This window comes from Sorex araneus, chromosome 3 (genome assembly GCF_027595985.1).
Source record: "Sorex araneus isolate mSorAra2 chromosome 3, mSorAra2.pri, whole genome shotgun sequence".
Classification (NCBI taxonomy): Eukaryota; Metazoa; Chordata; class Mammalia; order Eulipotyphla; family Soricidae; genus Sorex; species Sorex araneus.
Genome location: NC_073304.1, coordinates 134,945,865 through 134,969,607, shown reverse-complemented (window position 1 = coordinate 134,969,607; position 23,743 = coordinate 134,945,865). Strand labels below are relative to the sequence as shown.

Genomic DNA, 23,743 nt, shown 5'->3' with positions numbered 1-23,743 from the left:
ACTGAAGTTCATTTTCAGGCCAGTTGCTTACAATGTGCATTTCTGTACGTGCAATATTTTTTTCACATAAAAATATTATTTTCTGTTAAAGAAAAAAAAACACAAAACAACAAAGTGAAAAATGTCTATAGCCACTCAACTAGGTCTAAGTACAACAACAAAATCACTAGGAACATCTACCTATTTCCTCCCATACTTCCTCAGCAATCCTAATTTTCTGGATTTTCTTCATTGCAACGTGAAATAATGAAGTCCTTTTCAAAAAGTTCTCCATGGTTCTTTCCCATCTCTCTTGGTATATTCTTGCACTAGTCTTCCCTTTTATCCTGGTTCTTGGATGCCTTCATCTTAACAATGGCAGCTGCCATTTATTAGCACATGTTATGTAATAGGAACTGAGCTAATGACCTCAATGAGATTAACTAGATTGTCTAGTACACAAAGATGGAATCGAGACTCCAAAGTCCATAAGGTTAAGCATAAGACTATAGTGATTCCTCCACTTAAATTCCTCACTTCCCATCACAGTTTAAAGGTTTTGATACCAAAAAAAATCACCTGGTTTCCTCGCTCATCAACTGGAACAGTCATCCCCTTACAGTGGCTTTGGTAGCTAATCCCCCTTAGGTTGGACATATGGAAAACTCAAGAAACTTAGGTTAACGCTTAACACTACCCAGAGGCAGTATGTATTATTACAAAGGGGCAAGTTCACCTCCAACTGCAAGAATTTCAGGCAAAAGAAAAGAATCACAAAAAAGGAAAGAAAAAAGAAAAAAAAAACAGAGACAAGAGACAGGTAGAATTCAGAGTTCTCTTAAATGTCTGTTTGTAAAGAGAGTGACTTTGTAGGGGAATTACAATTTTTCACTATCTCCTCTCTTCTACATTTTAATCTACATTTGGAAAAATTAGCAACTCTGCATAACTGACATTCAATAAATTCCTGCAACCTGTGATTAATAAAAGCCCAGAGAAGAAATATGAATTCATATAAAAACAACAGTCTCAGGAATAAATACCTCTGAGATCCTAACTCACAGGCCGCTTTTAGAAAACTATAACCACAATTGTTTGTTTATCTTTTCTGTTTTTGTCATTTAGGCCTTGCTAGTTGGAGACAAAACTTATTAAATATGGACAGCAATTTGGCCAGGAAAAATTACAACCAATTCCCAATGAAAAAAGCTCCATTTTTATATCATAGATATAAAATTATATATATATATACCTCCAAGAATTATATCATAAAATAAGTTAATACATAATGCTTTTCAGTAACAGACAAAACTTCATGACTTACTGAGAGATATTTATTATTCTATCCTCCCTTTCAACCAAAACTTAGCAGACACATTTACGTTTAATTTGTGTTACTTACCTCAAAAATGGGCTTTCCAAGACACATAAAAATCAAAACTCCTGAATTCAATGAGTGTGCCTTCAGAGGCCAGTGAAAATACAAACACAAGAACACTAGAGGTCAATATATCTTTTCTTAAGGGTCCACCTTCTACTTTGATATCATTCATCTCAAGAGGAACCCAAAAATCAAACTGTTATCAAAGAAGCATACAAAAAGTAAACTAAATGAAACCAACGAAGAGACCAAATCCAAAGATTCCTGGGAAAGATAACTAGGTCCTCTCCTTCAGAAATGCGCATTTATACAAAACACTAAAAAAAATCAAACGCTATGGACCTTAAATAATAGACACTGATTTAAATAAGATTTCAAGGAAACTAGTAAATATATGTTATCTTTAGAAGAAAAATTTAAGAGAGAATATTCTTCCCAAAAATACTAAACTATAAAATGTACTTTCTTGGTGGAAAACATATAGGCCCAAAATAATTGCTGAACAAATATTGAAGACCAGGCTTTGAAGATGAAAGGCTATACTTATATTAATTAGACATAAATCGTAATACTTTAACCCCACAATTGTCCGGTGCATTTCATGTACCTAAATTAAAAATACTTTAATAACATGCAACAACAATTACCTGAAAGTTTTTTACTTCTTAGAAAGTGTATACCTAAACCCATTTTCTGAGCAGTAAAAACCTCAAAAAAGGAAAATATTCAATTTAATTTTTCAAAAACATTTCTAAATGTCCCCAATCCTATAAAATATAATAACTACTATATTCTAAAGAAGATGAACAAATTATGAGAACATATGAGAAACATACTTTTACTTCCCCAAATCTGGAGCAGTAAGTTACTCGCTGCCTCTAGAATAAAGGTCTAATCACTTCCATTTATGTTTTCTTTTAAAAATGTTTTAACATGCCCATTTCCCTTGCTGTAAACAAAAAGGTTTTATTTGGAACTGCTTTCTATTCATTTGTCAAATAAATATCCACAGCTGGGGTTTCTGGCCTTCATAATTAGAATGTTATTATAATGTATAACATAATTTTGGGTTCATTTCTTTTCGATACAGAAGGCTGAAGAAATAAAGAATCTATGTTTTTCTATTGTGATCTTATAAATTTCCTTCTAACGTGCTTGTATTTTTTTTAATAAGCCTGTTACCACTACCCTGTTCCAGTAAACTTTGGAGAACGCTGAAATTCCAAAGGCCTGCCTGGGAACTGAATGGCATCCTGGCTTGGGCGGGCTGCACGCCTCATTCTGGCTTCTCTCGCGCCCTCTAGCGTTTCCAGAGTTCCTCTCTCGGGCTATTCAGTTACCTCACTGAATAGGAGCTCCGCGAAGTCCTGCCCATATATGACATCACCCGCTTCTTCAACCACTGCGAGGTGAGGCTTTAACTTCAGAATTGGAGGTGGGCTGCGTGCAGTGGACGGGAATGCTCTCCCTCGCGCACTTCTCCGTGTAGGAGCGATCCGGAGCGGGACGAGCTCAGCCTGCAGCTGCCTTGGCTTTGTGTGCAGTGGACTTGGCGCTCGGGAGCGGGGAGGGCGACCACTCCAGTTCACAGTCAGTGGAATTACAGCTAGAGCCGCAGTGTGTTGAAGATTGCTTTTCTCGCCTTCTTGGTAAGTGTTTTCAATGTTTCTCTTTATGATTGTCCCATAAAGTTTGCTTGGTTTTTACTCCCTGATGAGAACTGACTTGGTACCCTAAGACGTCCAAATCCAAACGTTTGCTCTACCGGCAGTATGAGCAATGTATGTGCGTGCAAGCCAGGACGGCGAGATTGGACTGATCAAGCGAATACTAGAAGTTTCTTAAAACTGTCTTCCTTCTTTAGGAAAAAAAAAAATAATGCTCGTGATAACCCATGGCCGTTTTCTGTGTCATGCATTTGCTATTTGAAAAGAGTCTTTGAGAAAATAGCAAGTTGGAAAGTTAAATGTCTCCTATTAAAAATACAAGGTGGGTTTTTCACAGAGAGGAAAGTAAAAGATCTTGCTAACTTGGTGTGTACTCTATGTGTGATATGATCACCAATTGCTGTTTTTACAACTGTGAAAGAAAATCAATAATCCCTCAGCCCATGAGTGCGCAATACATGAAAAGCATACATCTTGCTCACAGCTCGCCGAGCTACTCGGAGAGACTTAGGAGCCGCTGTGAGGATTAACAGCTACACCTAGATTTTAAAGCCAGCATTGCTATCCTACCAGACAGAGGCATTTCTAGCATTTCAGGCTTGCAAATCTCAACTAGTAAAATTCAACTCAGGAGGGGGAAATGTTTTTCCAAACCATATTCCCTCCCTAGCAGAATGCCAAAATTCATTGCTCAGGCAAATGCCTGTGACTAGCATAGTAATTGGTAAAATCTACTCAGAAAAACTAACACAGCTCAGCCTGGAAACTACGCTGCTAGTTCGGAGAGGCAGGGGGAAGAAAAAATACATGTAGAGTCCCCAGCAAGTAAGGTATATAGAGACTTCAATCACTTGAAACTCACAAAAATCTTTTATGAGAATGTTCTTATGCCACACAGCTTTTAAAAGCAGTTCAAGGCATCTACTTTTTTCTTTTTAGTGAATTAGCTCTGAAACAAAATGGATGCAGAGAGGTAAAGAGTGCAAAGTGCAACAGGCCTATATTTTCTCAACATCTGGAATGAGGGGTTGAGTTTCGATAATTAATACATTAATATTTTAAAAGATCTGATCTGTACCCATTATGGAAACAAATTTTCTAAGTTTTGGACCCTTAATTATTTAAATTTTTTTTATAAGTAAATTGATCTGCTTCATACTGCACATATATGTTAATTCGTTAGCCAGAAACAACAGAAACAAAGCCTGTGGAAAATCTGTAGCAGTGCCTTTCCTTCATCCCTTACAACACAAAAAAATATTCCCACTAGCATAAACATCCTAACCAGCACAAACATGTCTGGTTGTAGGGAGCATCATTTATGCCTGCCCTAGAGAAACAGATAGCTAGTACTCATCTCTTCTAAAGTAAGAAAAAAAATGAGGTTTAAAAGTACTACAAAATAGCAATATTTTCCCAAATACCAGATTGTTAATACTATCTCAGGCTTCTTTTTATAAGAAGATTAAATCAGAGATATGCTACTTACTTTGCAAATACTCATGTGTGTGCAATACATGTATACACTTACATAGACATATATTAAATTAGCCTAAAATAGAAAACAGGATTATAAAACATGATTATATCTCTTTAAGGAAGTCACATTTTTTAAGGTAGCACTACCAAAACACATGGCCAAGAATCAGCAAATATATTAGCAAATGAATAAATATAATAATAAATTAATAATTAATATTGTGTTGCTGTTATTAATTGGGCTTTCATTTCTCTACAACACTCCCTTTTAAATTTATTATGGTTAGGTTCAAAAACGCCCAATTAAATAACTTCCTAAACATTAATGTTTGTGAAACATATATAATTGGGGGCAAATAAAAGTTTTTACAAAAATAAAAGCAGTAAGAAATTTTTCATAACTTATTATGACAGCAAAATAGAAGGTATGTTTCTTTTGTTTTCGGGTGTTAATTAAGGAGCTTCCAATTCTATCAAAACTTTTTCAGGGCTAAATGAAGCGATGTGAAATAAATTTGGTTGAAATCTTGTGGCTGTCAGACTTTGTTAGCAAGCTATTAATTATCTTTATCCCAGTTTCTTCTCTAGATTATATTGCCCAATCAAATAGAAACTCCAATTATGTGCAGAATCTCCTGCCTAGGGACATGGGGTCTCAAGATGAAAAATACAATTATCAGTTTTAAATATGCAAATGTACTGCAGTGAGATTTGCCTGTGTTTTGCTTGGCCATACATTCTGCCTCTCTCCCCCTTCTGAATGGCTTTAAAACATTTAAAATACTTCCTATAAAAATCAGTATGCTTTGGGCTAATACTGTATTAATTTTTCTTCTGTCTGCTTCATTGGTTTTGATATGCCAGTGTTAATTCAGATATTAAATTTGATTTTAAAAATATTTTGTCTGAAAGAGCATTTCGGTGGATTTTACCCCTACCCCCATCCCAACCCCGTCTAAGGTGGGTGGGCTCCACAGCAAACAATGAGAATGTGATTACTGTAAGATTCAGAGCTAACTTAAAATTTCTGAATCATCCCAACACAAATATACAGTTAAATATTTATTTCAAACCAGTTTGTTCTAATAGCATAATAAATAATTGTTGAAAGTCAAGTGAAGACCACAAGGCAATGAGAGAAATCAGATTCCGTAAAATTTTCAAAGGCAGTAATTTCTTCCCTCCTTTTCCCTACCCCCACACACTCCCACTCTCTCCTCCTCCCCCCACCTTTTGCCCCAGAGGCCTTCACTGTTCTCTACAGGGGGCTTTGTTGTAATTAAACCAGAGAAAAACTGGCCGACAGCAGCCAACATCTGACTTGCAGCTTCTAAAAGCAGTGTTCTGGTAGAGTGTACCACCCCCCAGCGGGCAAAAACTCTACAGTAAATCTCTCAGAGATACTAAATCTCAAAACTGCATATTTCTCCTCAGAGCATAAAAAAGGCTGTTTCTTGGCTCCTTCTTATATTTCATCATTTCAAAAACTTACTGTAAGTCAACAAACCAATTTCCAACAAAGGGATGGTTTGTAAATGTCTTCTGGAAAAAGCCTTCTTCCTCTTAAGAACCCAAATAGAAATACAATTTTCAGAAGGCATTTTCCAGTTTCAGAAAGCGGACCAACATCACTAAATTGAGTTAATCCACACTAAAAACAATTTTGAAAGTCGTTTTTATATTGCATAGTACAGGCAAACTTCAGGATTTGATTTGCCCATTTACAAGAAAGAACTTTAGAGAAACAGATTTTAAGCAAAAAGTAATGACATATAATTTAAGCAACAGTTAAAATCGCCATTTGTTTTGCATATGCATAATCTCTCCCCTAGTCCCCAAATCAAGTGTACAAAAAGCTCTCTGGTGAGTCTTCTTAAATGCTAGAAGGAAGAAATTGCACTTACTTGATGAGACAATGACAGCTTTTGTTCTTTATTCTTTTCCTTTACCTGTGCACAAGTTCCCAGACAACTTGGAAAAGAAAACTCACAGAATCACATTTGTTTAAAGACTATTTTTAAAGTGTGCCACTGGGCTGTTTATGTGTCATTGATTTTCTTCCTCTTCATTTGGTTTAAATCAGTAATTCCCTACACTTTGACATGAAAAGATAAGGTATCTAGTGATTTGGGATATTCTCACCAGCTAGCTTAGTACTTGGCACATAGCAGATCAAAAAATTTGTTGAATTAGTGTATGGGAATTAAATATTAGAAACTCAGAGCACACTGACCAAGACCAGATTGTACTCAGAATGCTAGACTAGGTATTTCAAGGTTGCAATGCTAAAATGTTTGTGGCTTAAAAATTAGCATATTTTCAATGCAATTGCTCTAAAGTCTATGACAACTTAAAGAATGACTTCTGCACCAAACTCTCTACTGTTCTACCTCTATCACTGTCTAAACTGGATTTTATTTATACTTACAAGTCTTGATTCTGTAATTGATTTAGTCTGTCTTTAATATATAGGATTCACTATGATGAAGAATAATATTCCAGTGTGCCTTTTTTTGTCTTAAGGATGCTCTGTTTAACTTTACAAACCAAATAGAGGAAGCAGAATTTGATTCATTTTTCACAAACCAATTAGGGGCGGGTGGCGGGGGGGAACGGGGCTGAGGGGGGAGGAGCCAGTATCATAAAAGGTAAAAGGAGAAAGTACAAGTTCTTTGCTTTGGTAGTTTTATCCCCTATATTACATAAATGAAAGAATACCTTCTTGAGGCCAGAAAGTAGTCTAGACAAAACCAAGTATGAAAAGGCACACTTGCTTCTATGCCTATCAGCAAACCCTTCAGACTTCATAATTCTCAAGAGGAGAGTTAGAGGTCCTTTTGCTTGCCTGGCATTAAACAAAAGAATTGGAACTTTCCTGAAATCTGATGATCGTGGAAAATTTAACCACCAGACAGGCTGCTTAGAAAGCATTTTGCTGTCACTATCAACTAACCTGACGTATTCCAGTTTTTTTGATTTAACTATATGTGTAGTTTATATGAATTTCTATTTGTTGTAGCAAAGAAATAGCATCTACCATTAGACTATTTTGTTGTGCTTTCTAGCAATTTAAACCATTACAAATAACTTTCCTAATACTGTAGATAATGATTATTTGTGTATATATGTGTACACATACACACACTCACATATATATACACACACATTTACAAATGTATATATTCCCTTTTATCTGAGGATAGTCACAAACTTAGATGAACCTAATTAAGCATATATTTCTGTATCTCAAAAATTATTCAAAATACTAAAGAGTTAACTTGGATTAGAGTCTTTATATGTCAGCCTATTTTATTATATGTACAAATATATTAAAAAGCTACCAGCATTAACAAATCATAATAACAAAAAACATTAAGATGAAACTAAAATCTTAATCTTATACTTAATAACTTTTTGAAAATGAGCAAGAATCAATATAATTTAAGCCAAAGGCACAAGACAAATTATACCAAAGGACTTCAGAAATTAGTATGAAAAACATATTACATAATGTCACTCTAAGAGATAAACAAATGAAAAATATCTTTCCACCCAAACTCCAAAATTACTATAATAGTAAATAAGAATTTATATGTGCATAAATTGCTTCAATTTTAAAGTTTAATAAACTTAAACATCAATTTTTTATCCTAGCACAGCTTCTTAAATTATATTAGGCATATTTAAATATATCAAAATGATAGTATCCTTATTATCTTCCTTAGGTATATCATGGAAATAAATTGGAGACTTTTTGCAAACTTGACGATTACATTATAAATGCAAAGGGATAGAAACTCATAAAAATTTTGACGTTTCCCTGAGTAAAAAGATCACTCCTAAAAATGTGAGTCACTCATGAGGTAATTATGCCATTTTTTCCTTTTTGCTATTTTTTTATTTAAATGTTAGACACCTAAATAATGATTCCATTTAAAATTATTTTTATGATACTCTTGGAAGTAACTAAGAATTCCGCTTGTTTCCTCCAAGTTTCCTTTATTTAACATTTTTCTAAAAGATTGATTTCTTTTTGTTCAGAAGTAACGAATTCTTTCAAGTCTATGTAGATATAAGCCTCTGAATTGGATGTTGTAGAAACCTAGATACAGTGTCCATCCCAGTGAGATTCACTTACTTTTCATCATTCACATTCAACTATAATGTCTTAATGTGCATGAAAAGGAGAAAGTTTAAACGTGGGTCAGTGTCACTTATTTTCAATGAAGAGATTAATATAAACTTAACTATAAAAAAGCATAACTGGTTAGCACCACAGTTTCAAATTTTAAAAAAAAGAAGCAAAATACAAAATATGATAAAATATGAGACCAAACATTAATGAACTGTTTTGAACTTAAATAAAGGGAAGAGAGACTTCTGAGGGAATATTCATTTTGAAAAAGCATTATTCTCTCCAGAGAAACGTGCTTTACTTTTTTTATTTCTTCTTTTTATGTCTTGGATGTTAATGCAGTTTTGGAAAAAAAGAATGATATTTTCCAAGAACTTAATGAGATTTAAGGCCTCCTATTAATCCCATATTATCATCACTATTGTATTAACAGCAATGAAAATTTGCATATCAAACACAGCAGAGAAAGCAGTTTCACAAATGTAAAAATAGGAAAAATAAACAAATTAAATTTCCTTCATTTTATACCAATTTATTTATTTATCTTTCTGAGTTAAAAGGAAAATACCAAGATATTTTTAGAGCTTGATTTAGTGATTACAGCTAGGAAACAAACTCAAAGGCACTGATTTTGTTATCTCTGGTTATCACAATGATCATCACCTCTGACAGATTCTGAAGTTGATGTGACTCAGGGAATCACCAAAACATTTGAAATTCCCATTGAATAGATTCAGTTTCTCAACATGAGAGAATGTCCTAGGATATGAAAAGTGCTCATTAAAAATGTTATCATTGTCTCTCACCCTTTTTCTTTATAACTTCATAAAATTGTTCTATAAGCTTAAACTAACCAAATTTTCAGATGTTGAATTATTTTCAACCTTAGAAGAAACAGTTACCATGGACACCTTAAAAGTTACTTTGAAATTATACTTTCAATCATTGATGTTCCATTTTTACATACTGAGAAAGCAAGTTTCCTAGAAAATGTACTATTGAAATCCAACAGTAATGAGCAAAGCCCTAAAGGCATCATGGCAAAACCTCACATCAAACAATAAATCATTTAAACTTTTTGCTGTGGGCATGGCACTCTGCAATATCTACAGGATCCGTTTGCAAAATGCAATTTTTCTTTAAAGTTGGCTAAATAATAAATACATATATACATATATGTATATATAACTTCTTAAAAAGTTTTTTTCTACTAATAAATCTGTGACAGTGTTATCCAGTGGCAAACTGAAAGAAACTGAATTTTGAAAGAGACTATAAACACAAATTTTGCCTCATTTAACATTCACTTTTAGTAGTTTTGAATTCTGGAACAGATGCTATACTTGTTGGATGCTGTGTAATTAGTGGGGAGAAGTAAGTCACTTCTGCTTTAATTCTTAATTTCAGTGTCAAAAATTTCCAATGTACCCTAACGTTCCCTACATCTATACAAATCTGAGTGGGCTAAGAGATCCTAAGCCTGCCACCACCACCTCCCCTTCTACTGAAAAGAAATCCTCAGGCATATTAGATAATGGACAAAGAAGTTCCCATTAAAATAATTGGTCTTTGGTCAAGTCTTAAGTCTTTTCTTTCAGCAACAAACAAACAAACAACAAAACAAAACAAATACCACATTCATTGAAAAGTGTGATGTTTCTGTTCAGACTTGGAAGAAATGCCTTGTCATCATTTTCCTCTCCCATAGGTAATTGCTGAAACTTGGGTCATAGGAAGATCAAACAGGGCCCTCAGATGATAAGATGAAAAGCTTCTGAAAACTTACAGTCTTTAAGTTGTAGATTGTGTGACTGCCGAATATTCAGAAATACCTTCAAAGTTTCTACAGCATTTTTGTCAAAAGCCCTTGCTATGCAGTAGCTCGTCTTTGATGCCCTTTTTATTTTAAAACCTTTATCATTTTATATGTTAGATATTAAGGGAACTAAAGGTTGGACTAACCTGAATTTGAAAGTCATAAAAGGGAATACTGACTCCTGAATAAAGCTTTATTTATTTTCTTAATTCAGAGTATACTAATTATTTAACTATCTGGTGACCATGTCAACTTCAGCCTCCACTTCCTTATATAAGTAAAATGGGAATTAAAATATACAAAGGTCATCTTTTCCATCCCATCAACTATCATGATGAAAATTCTGTTACTTAAGAACTGAAGTTAAATTCTCTAGGGAATTTCTTTAGCATGTCAAATTCCATTACTAATAGCTCATTAAAACCTTTTACTTTCACAGGACATGCTCAGACCCAGTTTATTTTCAGGAAGAAAGATATAAAGGAAATCTGGTATGTCTCCTTTTCTTTCCCATGAAGAATATCTGAATGAAATCTTCTTTACATTCTCAAACAAGAATACCTGCTCTTGAGTAGTGTGACGACAACCAGAAGTTCTGAGAAAGCAGCAAGAAGCAAAAGCTAGAAATCGCTCTCTCCCCGCAGGTAATCATACCTCTGGACGTAGCTACTGTACAAAACTTATACTTGGATAATCCTGGATGGGAGTAAAGGTGGGGGGCAACTGGCCTTACCAGCATGAATGGCTTTCTTCATGAGGATCTGAAGTTACTATCTCTAACCACACTGCACAGAAGAGCCAATACGAATTTCAAAGAGAGCAGTTTCCACTAAGGGAATTAAGCTACACAGAAGGAACCTTCACATAAACTCTATCAGAAAAAATAAAATCAACGTAGAAAGCCATGAGTTCTACATAGTAACAGGAAACTGAATTGTTTCTGGCCCCCACTTTAATGAGCTTGCCCAACAAGCTACACTGCAGCTGAAATGTTCATTGACAAGAGCAAGCCCGGTCTGGAGATGTGTGCCGCATAGGATTACTTCAATTAACAGTGAAGAACATTTCCAAGGACTAAACAAGACTTGTTAACTCCCAGCCCCTCGCCAGGAAAATAATACACGTCCATTGGATTTTCACTCACGCCAAATTTACTCACATCGTTCAATAAGGTAGGAAAAATATTCAAGTTTCTTATTTTCATGCCTGGAATGATAAAGGCTAATGAATTCCTAAAATGACAGAATGGATAATATTACACAATTAATTATTAATCTATGGTTCTCCTGCTATGAGGAAAGTTGAATAATATTCTAGACTGAAATTATAAGAAAAATATAAATGTGAAATAGAATGTAACATAACAAAACAATGTGCGTTTAGCCATTAATCTATAGCATGAAACATAACAGAATATAAACAGAATTAGCTTAGCTTAAAAAGAAATTTTCTAGTGAGATAAGCCAGATATATTAGCTATATGATTCTTTACTCGCCTACAGTAGATAAGAAAGATCCCTACTGAGTTTTTGCTAAAAATATCTAACAGGGTTAAATATTGATAATTATTGAAAAACTTAGTGACTCTAATAAACAGCTGCTTTACTGGGATTCAGGATCTATCAAGAGGTGATTCCTAATTGGTTTTTTTTCACTACATATACATATATCTTGTAATCTACTAAATGAAAATTAGTATACCTCTGGTTATTATGAACAGTAATATTATCTTTGAATATAACAAATCATATTCTTATTATGTTAATTTATTGTACATTTTGAGAAAACATTGAATATTTGACTAGTGTGAACAGTGGCTGACTAGAAAATTAACATCAATATTACAAAAATGCTTCATAATATTCAGTAAGACTTTAATTTTATTTAATATCCAAAGTCAAAAGGATCAGGGACACCAAAATTCTAAATATAAAAACATTTAAGATTAAAAAAAATTATATGATTGTTTTCATAATTAGCTAGCTAAATATCCTAAGTTCAAAAATATAAATAGAAATTATTACTCTTTTAATTTCGACTTTTATTTTGAGCACTATTTTAAATATATTGGCCTAATTTTTTTTAACTCATTCCATTTTAGGACTTCGAAGCTACCTGGTATAAAAGACCTCAACACTGCTGACCATGATCAACCCAGCCTGGAGCATCTTCCTCATTGGGACAAAAATTGGGCTGTTCCTTCAGGTGGCACCTATATCAGCTATGGCTAAATCCTGCCCATCTGTGTGCCGCTGTGATGCAGGTTTCATTTATTGCAACGATCGTTCTCTGACATCCATCCCAACAGGAATACCAGAGGATGCTACAACTCTCTACCTTCAGAACAACCAAATAAATAATGCGGGGATTCCTTCTGATTTGAAAAACTTGTTGAAAGTTGAGAGAATATACCTGTACCGCAACAGTCTGGATGAATTTCCTACCAACCTCCCAAAGTATGTAAAAGAGTTACACTTGCAAGAAAATAACATAAGGACAATCACTTATGATTCCCTTTCAAAAATTCCTTACCTAGAAGAACTGCATTTAGATGATAACTCTGTCTCTGCTGTAAGCATTGAAGAGGGGGCGTTCCGAGACAGCAACTATCTCCGGCTGCTTTTCCTGTCTCGGAATCACCTTAGCACAATTCCCGGGGGTTTGCCCAGGACTATAGAAGAACTCCGCTTGGATGATAACCGCATATCCACAATCTCATCACCCTCTCTTCAAGGTCTTACTAGCCTAAAACGCCTGGTTTTAGATGGAAACCTATTGAACAACCATGGTTTAGGTGACAAAGTTTTCTCTAACCTCGTTAACTTAACAGAATTGTCACTCGTGCGAAATTCCCTGACTGCTGCACCAGTAAACCTTCCTGGAGCAAACCTGAAGAAACTTCATCTTCAAGATAACCACATCAATCGGTTGCCTCTCAAAGCTTTTGCTGACCTAAGGCAATTGTACAGACTTGATATGTCCAATAATAACCTAAGCAATTTACCTAAGGGTATCTTTGATGATTTGGACAATATCACTCAGCTGATTCTTAGAAACAATCCTTGGTACTGTGGGTGCAAGATGAAATGGGTACGTGACTGGTTACAATCACTCCCTGTGAAGGTCAATGTGCGTGGACTCATGTGTCAAGCCCCAGAAAAAGTTCGGGGAATGGCTATCAAGGACCTCAACGCAGAACTGTTTGATTGTAAGGAAAGTGCCATTGCAAGCACCATTCAGATAACCACTACAACACCCAGCACAGTGTATCCTGTTCAAGGACAGTGGCCAGCTCCAGTAACCAAACAACCAGATCAGAAGAATCCCAAAACCAGTAAGGATCAGAGAACCACAGGCATTCCAGCAAGAAAAACAGTTATGATTACTGTGAAATCTGTCACCTCAGACACAATTCATATTGCTTGGAAACTTGCCCTACCTTTGCCTGCTCTAAGACTCAGCTGGCTCAAGCTGGGCCACAGCCCCGCATTTGGATCTATAACAGAAACAATTGTAACAGGGGAACGCAGTGAATATTTGGTCACAGCCCTGGAGCCTGACTCACCCTATAGAATCTGCATGGTTCCCATGGAAACCAGTAACCTCTATCTCTTTGATGAAAGTCCAGTTTGCATTGAGGCTGAAACAGCACCTCTTCAAATGTACAACCCCACAACCACTCTTAATCGAGAGCAAGAGAAAGAACTTTACAAAAACCCCAATTTGCCACTGGCTGCCATCATTGGTGGGGCGGTGGCTCTGGTGACCATCGCTCTTCTTGCTTTAGTGTGTTGGTATGTCCACAGGAATGGGTCTCTCTTCTCCAGGAACTGTGCATACAGCAAAGGGAGGAGAAGAAAGGATGATTATGCAGAAGCTGGAACTAAGAAGGACAACTCGATCCTGGAAATCAGGGAGACATCTTTTCAGATGTTACCAATCAGCAATGAACCAATTTCAAAGGAGGAATTTGTAATACACACAATATTTCCTCCTAACGGGATGAGTCTGTATAAAAACAATCACAGTGAAAGCAGTAGTAACCGAAGCTACGGAGACTACAGAGACAGTGGCATTCCAGACTCAGACCACTCGCACTCATGATGCTGGCGCACTCGCAGTGAACTGTGTTGGTCCTTAGACACCTAAGGGAGCTGACAGTAGGAACCCCCGTTCTACTGCAAAACACTGGAAACGGAGACTAAAGCAATGTACTGTACATTTGCCATATAATTTATATTTAAGAACTTTTTATTAAAAGTTTCAAATTTCAGGTTACTGCTGCGATTGATGTAGTGGAGATGCCTGAACACAATTCTATATTTTAGTATTTTTTAGTAATTTGTACTGTATTTTCCTTGCAAATATTGAAGTTATAAATCATTTACTTTGTGTTCTACTGAGTAAGATGACTTGTTGACTGTGAAAGTGAATTTTCTTGCTGTGTTGAACAATCAGGACTGCATTCACATGAGATCCTTGTAGAATAAGCACAGGCCATTTTTCACTTTGGTATTAATAAAATGTGAAAAGAAAAGAACTGGCTGGATGATAAAAATTAAATTTCAAAAAATAGCTATGAAATAATGTTCTAATTATTAAATTTGTATTATCCCAGTGGTACATCATAATATGTGAAGTAATGGGCAATATCAAACTTGCTGCATAGCTCCATTTTTGCTTTTAGCAAAATAGACCTCCTTAAAGTAAGCATACATTCTGAATTAAGTACATCACCTGGCATAAGAGGAGTTGTGAAGTCTGGTTAAAACCACTGCTAACAACGCTTTGTGAATGAAGAGTGACTTGTTGACAGTCAGTAATGGAAGTGGACTTCCAAGTTAGGGTGAAATTTGTACTTAGGAAACATGAAAACTTAAAATTGCATAGTGCAATGAACAAAAATAGCAGAATTGCAGTTTGGTTTTACCTACACCATCCTTGATTCTTGGAAAGCCAACTATTTAAGACATACTTGCTAGTGTTTATGATGTTTTTATCATAAAGGATATCAAAGAAAAATTTTATACATATAAAAAAAGGTAGCATTACCATAAGCAACTCCCTGCAACAACTCAGAGAAAGTAGTACTTTAAATAGGTAAATAGAATTTAAAAGAAAAATAATAGGGATCAAATTTAAATCTGGTTTATACAATATGCGTTAACACTGTACATAAATGTTTAGTTTACTTTGATAATGATCAGAATACTGCCCATTACTGTCACAGTTTTCTTGATATGACATAATGAACTTGTAATGTAATGTTTCTTTTTAGCTTCCAACTGAATTGTGAACAATTACTAGTTTAAAAAACACTTCAATTATGTTGCCATGATTTTTTTTTCCCAACAAAAAACCAAAGTGCATTGTACGCCCTTTGGCCAGTCGTGTATGTGCCTTGATCCAACGCTATATGTATTCAGCTTTTAAAACTCAACAGACAAATTTTTCATAATACGTTAAATATGAAAAATTATGGTCTTATTGCTGAATAAAACAAAAAAGTACAAAATAATTGTGCTTGCTTGTTCAGGATTATGTTACTATCACTAAAGTAGCAAATAGCCCAGCACATTAGTCCTAAGTACCCCCATGTATTTTTCTAGGCATAAAAATAAAAGTTGGCTATAAATAAAACCAAAAAAAGGATTACCTTGGGCTTGCGTATCATTTTACTTCAAAAGTTCAGTGTTTTCTAAATTAATTTTCTAAAAGTCTTTGGAATTACCTGTATTTTATTTGTTCATTTCAAATATGGAAATTTTCAGCAGTGCTTTTGTGTGTTTTTTTCTTTGAAAACTGTTGTCATTGCCTTGATACTTTTTAACCTACCTGTGTGTGTCTTTGAAAAAAAAAATTACACATTTTTAAATACTTTCTGGTAGTGTGATTTGGCATCAGAGGATTTGAGATCTCAGAATTAACACTGATTAGTATGTAGCACTGTAACACTGTTATCCCTTGTTCATTGATTTGCTCCAGTGGGCACCAGTAATGTCTCTATTGTGAGACTTGTTACTGTTTTGGCATATCAAATACACCACGGGTAGATTGCCAGGCTCCGCAGGCGGGCGGGTATGTACTTAGAAAAAAACAAAATAGCTATTTATAGCTTAGTTTCCTTATCTATCAAATGGGACTATAAATATCCCTAACTTCCCAGAGTTTTGCAAAAATAAAATGAGACAGTGTGCTTAGAAACTATAATGTTACTGGTATTATATTGGTAGAAAGAATTAGGTGTTTTTTATCAGAGGTTTGCCAGATATAACTGCTTCTGTTGCTGAGTCAACAAATATCTTAAATTGCCTATGGAAACATTTTCATGTGTAATCTTCAAACATTTTCTTATACGTTCTCTTGATTTCCTGTTCGAAGATTTAGGAATAATTTAAAAACATATGATAAACATTAAATATAGAGAATGTTTTCTGAAGAAAATCTGACTTTGTTTCTAAAGATTTTGAGACATTCCTCTACCATCATGCTAAAAGTCAGGAAAGGGTTTGATAGATCAATTAAGTTTCCATAAAGTATGAGTTTAAGGGCCAAAGTGACAGTATAAGGGTTACTTAAGTGCATGCCTTAGGCCAACCATGGTTTAATGCTAGGCATGAGATGGGACCCTGAGCATTGCCAAGAAGGCATTAGCCCCCCAGCTCTATCAGAGTGGTCCAGGGCCTGTATAACACAGTATTCTCAGGCCATCACATTGAAATGCTGACTCTGCTGGCCAAGAATATTGCTGGAAGACGAACTCCTGAGCTTTATAAGTACCACTTGAGAGAGCCTGTCCCAGCAAGGAAATCATGAGTTTTGAAAAGTTTTTTTTAATTATACTGAATATTTTTCAGTTGGTATGCCTTTTACTTGCATGGAAAATTTTATGTGTTCTCATATGGTTTTTGATGCTATTACCAGGAAAAACTCAGCAAATGGAGGCAATACCAAGAAAGCAAACATTTATTCTTTACCTGGATTTGTTAGAAAATTAAGATGCTTCATTTAAAAAATCTATACCCTCTCTATAGAAATATAAAACACAATCTCAACCTTAAGGATACTGAATTAAGCATAATTGCATATATCTTAAACTAATTTTTCACAATTTGTACTGACACCAAGAGAAAATCATTGCAAAATTCCAATCCTGACTATGACAGTATGAATATTTAATAAGAATGAAACTGAAGTCAACTACAATACAATAGAAAAAATTACTCCCCTGCTATTTAATAAAAGTCAAATAGCAAAAGTTAAGTTTTGATGGAGTCACTTGTGACTGCATGAAATCCCCATACTCTCATTCCCCGTTAAAACAGGCACTATGCTTTTTCAGTAAAGTCTATTTATATTTTAAAAATTTGTCCTCTTTGACAATAGAACTAGTGAAAAAAAATCAAAACAAAAAACTCTTAGTTTTTGAGTAAAACAAACTTTATAGCTACATTCCCACATGACAGTTCTCTTGGGAATCTTAAGAGCCACACGTGTCTCAAGCATCTATTGTGTGGATATTCAAACATCTAATGTGTGGATATTAAAGGAACCAATCCCCACTGAATTTGCTTTTACATTTCTTCTGAAAACAGTAATGGTACATGACACTGTAATTCTTTCTCCTACTTAAGATGATTAGCAAGTCTTTTAGCTTAGTTTTTAGGATTTAAAACTATTGTAGTTTGTTTTCAGTTTTTGGTTAAATTATAGCAAGAGAAATGCTTATTTAGTTCTTTCTTAAAACCCAAGATAATGTCAACAGCCAGTGACCTTTGCAAGGACACTTCTTAGAGGCAAAGCTTCTAATATAGTACAAATATTCATATTTGTATATATATACTTATATGTATATAACATATATTCATATAGCACAAATGTTTATATAATAGTAAATATGTATATATACATATAACATATTATATTATTTACTATAAATACTATATATATATACTATATCTGCTATACGATCCAATTCCTAGAGGTCGTAAGGCATAGACATTTAATCTAATAAAAGTTTACTGTAACTGCAATATATTAGGAAAAAACAAGGATTATTTGGATAAGGAAGAAAAGAAGACCTCACAAGACATGAAATCAAGCTGAGTATTGAAGAGTAAGAAGGTATTTGAAGAGGAAGCAAGAAAAATAGACATCGGACCTAGAGAGAAAAATGCTGAACAAAGGTAATATTTCTCAGTGCTATGGTGAATCATTTTAGGAAGCTAAACACTTTTTAAAAGTAGGTGCAGCTCCCAATCTGTTCAGGGAATCCTGGGATCCTTCCCAACAATTCTCAGACAAATCAAACACAGGTTCACTGTGAGGGCTGGAAGATTCAGTACCATTCAGATCCTGCAATGCTAAGAATTACAAGGGCCACCCAAGCAGGTGGGGGCTAAAGGCCTCCAGGGCTCAGGACTTACATGTAAAGCATGCACTTTAACCCCTCTCTTTCTTTGGCCAAACTGGGAGAAGGCTTTTTTTTTTTTTTTTTTTAAAATAATGAGAACTCAGTACTGACTTACTATCAGGCTAAGGAAACTGAATCTAGCAGGCCAAGTTCATGTATTTAACTGTTTTAATTCTATAAGTGAGCCCAGTGCATTTGGGATAGCTGATTCAGGAGGTATTTTAGGAAAAGGTTAACAGCCCAGATGAAACAGAGGGCTGTTAAGGAGGCAAAGAGGTAAAGTGGGAAAGGTCTTTCACTGCAGGCTTTGTACGGTATTGAATCCCACAGAGAAGTCTTCATGATACTCTATGAAAACTGTTTTGGGGTAGGAATATTAATAGTTCATGGGACATTTTATAGAAATAATGTGTGAAGGATGAATGAGAATTAAAAGGCAGCTAGATAAGTTAGGGGTTTACTCTTGGCTCTGTACTCAGAGATCACTCTTGATGGGAAGCAGGGGGTCATAGTGATGATATTTTTACACAAATAAGTAAACACAAATAAGTAAAATGAGTCAGTTAATTATAGAAATAACGTACACATTGAATTACCTTAAGGTAACCTTATCTTACAGGGCATATATATATTGGCTAATTATTCACTGTGTACTGATTAATCTTCCATAGTAAATAAGTTTAGAAAATGAATCAGAGTCTCCGAAGGTTTAAAGCACTTTCATGTTATCCTTCTGGAAATGCCTATCAAAAAATTGTGGAGATAAAGAAGGATGTAGAGACAGTTTTGCATTACTGAGGAAAAACATCAAAATGGTTAATATTAAAAGTTGAGAGAATAAAACTTATGTTCCCCAGTACTAAGTGAGCAGAGAAAAGGAAAAATAAGAAAGAGTAAACCTACTCTTAATAGGCTAGAAGGAGGAAGAGAAGTCAAAAAACAAAACAGGAAGGGTCAGTCACAAGAGCAAAAATCATAAGGGAAAATATTATAAAATCAAATGATCAACAACACTTAAAGTGAAAAATTCAGTAAGAATAAAGACATAAAGAGAAGACTGTTGGATATGGTGAGAAAGGAGACCCTATGGAATTTTGAATACAGAGTCAGCAGAGCAATGAGACTGCAAGGAAAGTAAGAAAGGAAACGGTTAAGGGGGCAAAGAATTTTGGTCTTTCCTGTGGAAGAAAATAAGAATATCATGAGATATTTACTAGCCAGTATGTAATACTGTAATCTTAATAAGAATAGAAGCATATCTAATAGAAGGAAACTGAGATATACTAGATTAGGTTCAATTTGCAGTTTTGCAAGTATCACCAGTAAAATGTATAAAGCCACTCACAGAAATGTAAATGGTTGGGATGAAAATAAGATTTATAAGACAAGTACTCAGGAAAATGGAAAAAGACACAGAGAGGAAGAGGAGGAAGATGATGGAATTAGGTGATATAGTGGAAAACAAAGACTTCTAAAAATGCTACTAAAAAATAGTGACAGACACATAGTCAAAAAGTGGATTTTCAGAAGTGGGTCAACATTTTGGAACCTCATACTAACATCATATAGCCCTCCTCTTACCTCAGATTTCATCAAATAGTAATGACTGAAAACTGAGGCAGGGTGGGGGGAGTAAGGGGGTGGTGATGGCAAAAGAGGGAACAGGTAGTGGGGAAAGTGTCATCATAAGGCATCAGAAGTCAATTCAAGGTGGTAGAAAGAATGCTAAGAAAAAAGTCAATTATGTGGGAAGTTGGAAGTAAAAAGGAAAGGACTGCCACCAACCCACATGGAAACAGTGACAATGGGCCAGAAAAGAGAATGAGTGCTCAAAGAGAACAAATAGGACATAATAAAACAAAAAATGGAGAGCAATGTTTCTAGACTTCTGATCACAGTTTAAAAGGATGCCTTCTGGTTTTGAGCAGTTATTGAACATTTCTATTTTAAACGGTACAGATATTCTGAACAAGAACTAGAATAACCCTGGGGCCAGAGAGAGAGTTTAGCAAGTAGGATGCATGACCTGTATGTGGTTACAGTACTCCACATGGTAATCCCAAATCCTACCAAGAGTGATCTCTGAATGCAAAGCCAGGAGTAAGCCTTGAGCACCACGGGCTGTGACCAAAACAAACAAAAAACAGAATAGAGAAAAAAGAGCCAAATGAAACTTGTTTTAGTCTTTGAACATGAAAATGGAATATAATCCAACTTTATCTCAAAATATACACTGAAAGAGTGGCTCTTGCATCCCAAAGTTTATACTATGCTGTCCCACAACCATCAACAGGAATCTAGACTAAAGGATAAGCAAATCACATTATGGGCCCCTCTCACTTCCTACCCACCTCCCCCCAACCTCATTTTTATATTATATGGGTGAAATGAGATTAGAAATGAACTTTAGGGCAGCCTTTCAAATTCTTCTTTAAGAGATTTCAAAAGGAAGCATGCAGCCACAGGGGTGTGGAAGTAGGGGATAATGGGATTTTACAGGCTGATTGTGTGCAGACATAAAAGCAATGCTTCTTTTTCACAGCCAGCTGTTGGAGGGCGTGGGGGTGGGGTAGCCTAGGAAATTACTCCCCAAGTAATTACCCTTATGAGTATCTTTGCTCTGATAATTCCGATATTACAAGGCTGGAGAAAGTTCATAGCTAGATTCCATGCATGGAAACACTGTTAAATATCCACATTGTATTACCAAGGTATGAGGAGCAGTGGTGATTTTTAAATTGTAAAATAGCTTTAATTGTTTTCAATGTATTTTTTAATTAAAAAAGTAAATACTAGGTAAAATTAAATTACAAGATTATTAAACTTTTCTATGAGCATATTAAAAATATGTCTTATGAACATTAGCAATACCTCACAAATAGCTGTTTATCAAGCTGTTGCTGTTGCCACAGTGCTAAGTGCTAAGTACGTTATGTATTTAACCTGAATAACACAAGAAGTTTTAATTTTTTGGATGTTTTATTTATTTTTTGAGATGAAGTGAAATAGGTCTGTTGAACAATTCTAAGGATAATCTTGAGTTCTCTAGAGAGAGAAATAAAGAAAAGAGACTGGCCGAAAGGAAAATAGAAAGTTTGCTTAGAAAGGACCTGGGAGACCCCCTGGCAGAGTACTATACAATAGAGATACACAAAGAGAAACCATGTTCGGCTGTTAGGCTTCCCCAGAGTGGAGTCTACCTGCATTTTTACAATTAACAAATTAAAGCCTTAAAAGTTTATGAAGATTTTTAAATTCCTGAAACATTAACAGTGATTTATTGCATCCTTATTATATAACTGCTTGGGTATGCATGTACATAGATCAGTGAAGCAAGAAGATAATGAGAATTCAGCTAAAAAACTAGGAATTCAGATCTTAATTAAAAAAACAAGTAAACATAATGTTGAAAATTGTGACAAGTTGGTACCAGAGTGTTAGTACAGTGGGTAGGACGCTTGCCTGGCATGTGGCTGACCTGGGTTCAATTCTCAGCACCCCATATGATCCTCCATATTTAATAAATCAAAATTTAAAATAAGAGAAAGGTAAACAAGAAAATTGTGACCTGTCCCACACAACAGAAAATCACAGAGCTCTGAATGACTATAGGAGGAGACCCTACTCAGGTGGTAAAGGAAAACCTAAAATCTAAGGGACAGGGCGTCGGTCAAATGAAGAGAGGCAGACAATTTTGGGTACAGGTAATAGGATGTGTTATTAGGGTTTCAATTAGGGTGGGGCTATAAATTAGTACACGGGTTAAGGCCCATGCATGCAGCTAACTCTGGTTGTAGCCCCTATACCACAAGGTCCCCCAAAGCACCAAGCAAAAGGTAAGATAATGTAGGCAAGCCTGGATCAGGTTATATAAAGCATTACACGCCCGGGCCACAGTGAGGAGTCTTGATATAATTCTAGTACAAGAAATAAACATAGAGGCTGTTTTGCTGTTGTTGTTGGTGGTGGTGGTTTGATTTGGTTTGGTACTCAGACCTTCTTTAACTGGGTCAGTGGAGGGTGTCAGAAAGATGAAAAGGATGTTATATCAAATTTCAACAGGAATAAAAATCACTTTGTTCACTCTATGGAGGAAAATGAATAGTACAGAAAGGGAGGGTAGCAGAGAGAAGAGAGAGGTAAAAAGATGTCTGATATATTTGGAACTCCCATGGAACTCTTCCTAACATTCCACAGTTAGCAAATGGCGTAGAAAAGACTCTCCCTGCTGCCTACTGAACCTTGAGCTCTTAGGTACAGTCTTTACACTGGTATCAGAAATGTATTTTCAATGACTTTCAATGGAGTTTCAGCCCAAAATAAATGCATTTCCTTTTATTATAAGACATTTCTAGGATTAAATCTAAAAACACCTCTAATACGGCAAATGTGAATTATTTTTCTCCCAAGGTTTATAAATTTCTGTCTTGTGATCTTGAATGAAAGCTTCTGGTGCTGAATAGTTAATGGCTGTAAATTACCTGAGAATAACACTTGTCTTTTTTGCAGCTTTCAAAAATTCAAACATAGAGTTGTTGGACAAATCTTAATATTTAAATTCATTGCAACAACTTTCCATAATCCCTGAGTGTCTTCTTATATAATGGGAATACCAGTTGCTGATGCTTTGTTGCTTTGTTTGTGTAGAAACAACTGGGGCGGCTCCCCTGAGTTGGGCCGCACCTAGGAGTGCCCAAAGTCTGCTACACTGACTGATTACTCCCAGCGGTGAGTGCCCGGGAGACCCAGCCAGGCTGAGGATCTTGGTGGGGTGGCCATGTGCAAGGCCTGCACAATCTCACTGGTCTTCACTGAAGCCTTTTGCCATGCTAAGTTGCTGAATTTGAGACATACAAGTTTCATTATCTAGCCT

The 23,743-nt window shown here is 35.3% G+C and overlaps 2 protein-coding genes across 5 annotated transcripts in view; one reads left to right on the top strand and one right to left on the bottom strand.

Moving 5' to 3' along the window:
• Nucleotides 1-23,743, bottom strand: part of MACROD2 (mono-ADP ribosylhydrolase 2) — a 2,262,400-nt gene that overhangs the window by 1,909,636 nt on the left and 329,021 nt on the right. The gene's annotated exons all lie outside the window — the stretch shown is intronic.
• On the top strand, nucleotides 2,804-16,337 carry FLRT3 (fibronectin leucine rich transmembrane protein 3). Of its 2 annotated transcripts, XM_055132026.1 has the most exons (4): nucleotides 2,804-3,009; nucleotides 8,232-8,353; nucleotides 10,897-11,629; nucleotides 12,559-16,337. In XM_055132026.1, the coding sequence occupies exon 4, from the start codon at nucleotides 12,603-12,605 to the stop codon at nucleotides 14,559-14,561; it is 1,959 nt and encodes a 652-aa protein (XP_054988001.1). In that variant the 5' UTR covers nucleotides 2,804-3,009; nucleotides 8,232-8,353; nucleotides 10,897-11,629; nucleotides 12,559-12,602; the 3' UTR covers nucleotides 14,562-16,337. The 2 variants fall into 2 exon arrangements, with proteins under 2 accessions (XP_054988001.1, XP_004610971.2); XM_004610914.2 differs by lacking the exon at nucleotides 8,232-8,353.

Bases quoted from the DNA above. Each gene is read 5' to 3' on its own strand.
- FLRT3 (XM_004610914.2), top strand. From the start codon at position 12,603: ATGATCAACCCAGCCTGGAGCATCTTCCTCATTGGGACAAAAATTGGG.